Below are 6,284 nucleotides of genomic sequence, written 5' to 3'. Positions count from 1 at the left end.
CTTTGCTATTTGAATAATGTGTCTGGATATTTTACTTACGGTTTGTTATGCTTATTTATGCGTTTTTTTCGGAGCCACGCCCCACATCATAACGTTTATGTAACCAAGGTAACCAGTCACCCACACTAGCTTGCGTTCTCTTCTCGCGAGTAAAATAACAGCCTCCAAGCCGGGAAAAGTATCGCGCGACTATCACGGAAACATCTCTCTCCGTAGCCGTTTTTGTGTTGTTCTCGCGAGATGTAGACAGCAGCGCCCCCTCCTTGTTCTAATGCGGAGAGGAAGGGAGGGGAGAAGCCTTTTCAAATACACATACATTTCAATATCGCTACTGAATATATATCTATACGGTTTTCTCCAAAGAATAATTTGCGCATATGGAGTGGATATTAAATTCGCATATTTATCACGCGTAACACGTACGACGCACCCAAACGAAAGGAAAACGGCAAGATAAATCCTAAAAAGAAGCGAAGCGGCCTGTTTTTGTTCCTGAGGCGCAGCTCACACTGACATCAAACGGGCAGCTACTCACGGCGCTTTGTTGCACCCGACCTGAAATTACTTCGCAAGCATGCACAGGGGATATTTGGCAGCCTAACGCGCTGGAAGACTGGGTGCACAAGAAGCGGCCTGTTTAGTTTTTTTTGCAGCGGCAGCGCCATGAAGAGCGGCGGACAATAACAGTGACGGTGCTTGTGTGCTGCCGCTATGATCTGAGGCTGATCACATGTATGCACGACAAGAATAATAAACCTATGGAGTAGCACTGCAAATCAGGACTGCGTTCATCCAGGACAAGACGAGGAGGCAATCTGTGCTCTCTGTTTGAATTTGGTGGTAATTGCAGGCCCGGTGGGGTGAAGAGCGCCACCAGTGTGTTGTTGAATTTTTAAAAAATTATGCAAGAAATTGTGCAAATGCATCGCTGAATGTGTTTTCAATCGGATCAGCGTGGATGTGCTTTTATCCGATGAAGACGATGATGATTTGGCCGTATTTCGTGCCGTGGAAGAGGGGCAAACGTTAAGATGGAGTAGTTTTAGTGCATGCAATGTAAAGACAAGCATATCTGCTAAAAAAAAAAATCTCCCTTGCATTTCACACTCGACGGAATTGCACGCGCAGGTTCACCGACATCGATGATACGTGGGCTGCTGGCGGGACTGAAGCCTTGTACTGTCGCTCCTTCTCTTTTTTTTTTTTCCTCCCCGAACTGGATCTGTCTAGCTCGACACTGCTGAGATGAACCCGGTGAATGCGACCACTCTCTACGTGTCAGCTTGTCGGTCGGTGCTGCAGTGCGATCCCCGGGACCCCCAGGCTTTGGCGGAAATCTATAAGCTCTTGCCTTTTTTCAGACAGTCTCTCGCCTGCCTTGTGTGTGGTGAGAGCCCGTTTATTCTGCTTCATCCCTGCATGCTTGCATGATCACTTCTGCTTGATCACTGCACGCTTAGAGCTGCTCTCAGACATCCAACGACCATGACACACCCCCATTCAGTCCACAAATTCCTGACCTACAATGACAACTGGAGCCTGGGCATTTAGACACACAGCTGTGCATACAGGCTCTGTGTTTATAGATGCATGGGGCTTGAATAGTAATGGCTTGCCTGTTCAGTCTGATAAAACCTGTCGCTTGAGACAAATTGCCCAGTTACCCAGTCTTTACAGGGTTTTCGGTGGTAATGTTAAAAATGTTCATATAAATATAGTATATATAATAATTATATATTTATTTATAATTGTGTGTGTGTGTGTGTGTGTATGTATATATATATATATATATATATATATATATTCATTTCATTCATATTATATATATATATTCACTGGGGTTCTATAACAAAGAAGTATTAAATATGTTAATATAAAATATAAATAATTATTTAATCATTTTCCAGTAATGCAAATCATCATCATTTTGCATGATCATCATAATTATAAAAATGTATAATTATCTAGAAATGCACTTTGATTGCAAGTAATAAATTGATTGGTCAATAGGTGTGGGAACCCTGTTTGCTGTAATGCTTTGTGTTTTGAATGAGTTGGCAATTCGTTGCTAATCTCACTTTTTTCTAATATAGCTGTTGATAACCCATGCATATTTTGTAAACACAACAGTAATTGCTTAATATTTATATTAAGCATTGCATGCTTACAATAATGTTCATGGGTTTATAAACACAATGCATTTGAGATCCCTGCTAACCATATGCTGAGGATGTAATATGAGCGACAGCATGCAAGATCACATGACCCTTTAACGTCAGCACATATGCGGGGCTTCTATTGAATGTTACAGAACCATGTCTTGTTTAGATACAATGTAGTGCTTGTATTGCTTTGCTCATGAGCCACAAAACTGTGATTAGAATTATAATTTCAAAGGTACAGCATCCAAGCTGCCTATTTAGGCTGCTCTTTGCATAATTAGCATGTAGATGTGTTGTTATAATACCTATTCTGTTGTTTCATGGCCTAAACATGGTTTCTTTATTTATTTAGGCAATTTGCTACAAGATCCAATCGCTCCTACCAACTCATCGTGCCAGCACTATGTCTGTAAATCATGTAAAGGTAAAAAGATGATGATGAAACCCTCGTGCAGCTGGTGTAAAGACTACGAGCAGTTTGAAGAGAATAAGCAGCTGTGCATCTTGGTGGACTGCTACAGAAAGCTCTGCGAGTACATCGCAGACTCTCCTCTCGCCCAGCACATTTCAAGTACTGTGGGAGGGTCCCCAGACATCTTGGCGCTGTTGAATGAGGGCCTCTCATTGGACAACAGACAGAGGGAGGAGTCACTCTCCCCGAGCTTTACAAACCAGTCCCCTTCACCCTCGACCTCAGAAACGCTCCCCGATGAGGGCCAGTCCCCATCGACAGAGATCAAGGAGCAAGACCTCAGTCCTCTAGGGGTGAACGGTCTCCAAGACTGCAATGGCTTGACCAACGTGGAGGAGTTGACCGCCAATTTACCTTCACTAGAGGCCAATGTTCCAGACTCGGTGGAAAGCGGGGGCGACTCAGTGAAACAAGAGAGTTTCACAAATGAGATCCCCGTGTGCGAGGCAGTGGCAGCTGCTGGCGAGGAGCTTTGTACCAGCACCATGGACATTTGTGGCTTTGGCGAGGATATTAAACATGATGGCGGGACTCTCCTCTTGAGTGTAGAGGAAGTGCTCAGGACTCTAGAACCAGACCACGTTGCCCAGGATGAGTGTCCTGCAATATTGCAGTCGAGACTCGAACCTTCGGCAAACTTGAATGGACCATTTGCATCGGTCGACTCTGCTCGGCAGCTCTCCTGTCTCCCGCAAGACTCGCAGGAAGTTTTCGTCCCCCAGCACCCGACGTCCCAAAAGAATCCACAACATTTGGGAATATCCTGTTCCGCAGTGACGCCTAGAATGCCACGGTCCAACCGGAAGCGCTCACGGTCAGAAAGCGACAGCGAGAAGATTCAACCCGTACCTATTTCCACCTTCATCCGCGGACCCACGTTGGGCGCCTCCGCCCCTGTTCCAATCAAGTGCGAACCTAAATCTCCCACTCAGACTATCCCCCACATGGCGGCGGTGCCCAATGGTGGTGGCCTTTCTAAGGTGGGCAAGGCATTACTGGTGCCTGCTAAAACTGTCAAAAAGACCATTGACAACCATGGACCCAAAAAGGCATACACTAAGTCCAAACAGGGCACTCCGAAGTCGAAGGAGAAGACGAAAGAACGGATTCTGACTAACGCCCTCATTCCTGGGAGCCCCACAAAAGTGGTGTACAAAAAGGCGCAAGAGAAAAAGGGCTGCAAGTGCGGCAGAGCAACTCAAAACCCAAGTGTTCTTACATGCCGTGGACAGCGATGCCCCTGTTACTCCAACCGCAAAGCCTGTCTGGACTGCATATGCAGGGGCTGCCAGAACTCCTACATGGCCAATGGCGAAAAGAAGCTGGAGGCCTTTGCGGTGCCAGAGAAGGCGCTCGAGCAGACAAGACTCACTCTAGGCATCAACGTCACCAGCATCGCAGTGCGGAACGCCACCGGTAGCGGCGCTGGCGGGATGCTTAACGTCTCCACGGCGACTGGCTCACCTGTAGCCTCCTTCTTGGCTACGGGGCCACACGAAGACAAAGGATTCGATGAACCATTGGACATGAGGTTTGACTGAGTACTGGATGCTTCTCCTTTAACATCGCCCTGTATTCCAAACCGACTTGCTTTCAGTGTGATGGCACTGTACCGAGGGGCTGATGTCAGCAGAGTCGGCGATAAGGCAGCTACTGTGATTCTGTTCCAGTTCACATTATCAATCAAACTAGTTATTGCTGAAGCTCGTGCTTTTAAATCATTTGTACTATTCATTTTGGTTTTCTTGCACACCTTTAGGAGGAGCGGTGAGGTGAGATACTGTAAGTCGAGAGTTTCTTTTGGGAAAGGTCTTCTTTTTTTTACATTCAAGTACAAGTGATTTATAAGGCATGATCTTTGGCAAGATATACCTGACCTCATTATTGTGGGTCACGCTATGTGCATATGTGGAAGATTTTCAGTTTGTAGGTTAGGGGATGAGACCAGTTAAATGAATGGTACCCTACAGCATCAGTAGAGACTGGTTGTATTTATAAACTGTTTTTGTACACAGACTTAAGGAATTCGATTTAAAAAGTACATTTTATGATATATTTTGTAAGTTACATTAACAACATTTGCAGTATTTATTGGGTTTCACTTAACATAGATTATGGTCCACCCAGGGCATCAGCTGGATACCATTTCTACAGATGCAAGTCACACAGATGCAGTATGTACGGTTTTCTGTCTAAATTATGTTGTTGTCCTGATTGTGCTAGTTTTTGCTGTCTCAAACTGTTATTTTTTTCCCTTGGGGCATTTAAATACCTGTAATATAAATGTAACATATTTCCACAAAAAAAGAAAAATCGTAACATGACTCTTGTCTTTCATTTCAAAAATCACTTTATCCTAGAAGTTGCATTGTTTCAGTTTTTTTCTGAAGTTGATTTTATAAACCTTTTTGACAAGTTTAGAAAGGTTGTTTAAATGATAAATGTATTAATTAGTGTGACTATATATATATATATCTAAACTTGAATGCAAATGGAATAAGCTAAACACAGCTGCTCAGACATGTGATGTTAAACAATGGGTGCTGCAAGCAATTGCAAGAGTGTATTACAATCACAAGCTTTGCTATTTGAATAATGTGTCTGGATATTTTACTTACGGTTTGTTATGCTTATTTATGCGTTTTTTTCGGAGCCACGCCCCACATCATAACGTTTATGTAACCAAGGTAACCAGTCACCCACACTAGCTTGCGTTCTCTTCTCGCGAGTAAAATAACAGCCTCCAAGCCGGGAAAAGTATCGCGCGACTATCACGGAAACATCTCTCTCCGTAGCCGTTTTTGTGTTGTTCTCGCGAGATGTAGACAGCAGCGCCCCCTCCTTGTTCTAATGCGGAGAGGAAGGGAGGGGAGAAGCCTTTTCAAATACACATACATTTCAATATCGCTACTGAATATATATCTATACGGTTTTCTCCAAAGAATAATTTGCGCATATGGAGTGGATATTAAATTCGCATATTTATCACGCGTAACACGTACGACGCACCCAAACGAAAGGAAAACGGCAAGATAAATCCTAAAAAGAAGCGAAGCGGCCTGTTTTTGTTCCTGAGGCGCAGCTCACACTGACATCAAACGGGCAGCTACTCACGGCGCTTTGTTGCACCCGACCTGAAATTACTTCGCAAGCATGCACAGGGGATATTTGGCAGCCTAACGCGCTGGAAGACTGGGTGCACAAGAAGCGGCCTGTTTAGTTTTTTTTGCAGCGGCAGCGCCATGAAGAGCGGCGGACAATAACAGTGACGGTGCTTGTGTGCTGCCGCTATGATCTGAGGCTGATCACATGTATGCACGACAAGAATAATAAACCTATGGAGTAGCACTGCAAATCAGGACTGCGTTCATCCAGGACAAGACGAGGAGGCAATCTGTGCTCTCTGTTTGAATTTGGTGGTAATTGCAGGCCCGGTGGGGTGAAGAGCGCCACCAGTGTGTTGTTGAATTTTTAAAAAATTATGCAAGAAATTGTGCAAATGCATCGCTGAATGTGTTTTCAATCGGATCAGCGTGGATGTGCTTTTATCCGATGAAGACGATGATGATTTGGCCGTATTTCGTGCCGTGGAAGAGGGGCAAACGTTAAGATGGAGTAGTTTTAGTGCATGCGGTGTAAAGACAAGCATA

At 44.5% G+C, this 6,284-nt stretch overlaps 1 protein-coding gene across 1 annotated transcript; it reads left to right on the top strand.

Moving 5' to 3' along the window:
* The first annotated feature begins 253 nt into the window (after positions 1 to 253).
* LOC107590248 (E3 ubiquitin-protein ligase MSL2-like) lies at positions 254 to 4,929 on the top strand. The gene is made up of 2 exons (XM_016278930.1): positions 254 to 1,387; positions 2,515 to 4,929. The coding sequence occupies exons 1-2, from the start codon at positions 1,246 to 1,248 to the stop codon at positions 4,173 to 4,175; spliced, it is 1,803 nt and encodes a 600-aa protein (XP_016134416.1). The 5' UTR covers positions 254 to 1,245; the 3' UTR covers positions 4,176 to 4,929.
* Positions 4,930 to 6,284: the final 1,355 nt, after the last annotated feature.

The sequence above is a fragment of the Sinocyclocheilus grahami genome, unplaced genomic scaffold, assembly GCF_001515645.1.
Source record: "Sinocyclocheilus grahami isolate Dianchi unplaced genomic scaffold, SAMN03320097.WGS_v1.1 scaffold126.1, whole genome shotgun sequence".
Lineage (NCBI taxonomy): Eukaryota > Metazoa > Chordata > Actinopteri > Cypriniformes > Cyprinidae > Sinocyclocheilus > Sinocyclocheilus grahami.
The sequence above is the reverse complement of the archived record's forward strand: the minus strand, read 5'-3'. Positions and strand labels throughout refer to the sequence as shown.

Bases quoted from the DNA above. Each gene is read 5' to 3' on its own strand.
- LOC107590248 (XM_016278930.1), top strand. From the start codon at position 1,246: ATGAACCCGGTGAATGCGACCACTCTCTACGTGTCAGCTTGTCGGTCG. The intron at 1,388-2,514 runs GTGAGAGCCCGT...TTATTTATTTAG, and splicing joins TCTCGCCTGCCTTGTGTGTG to GCAATTTGCTACAAGATCCA.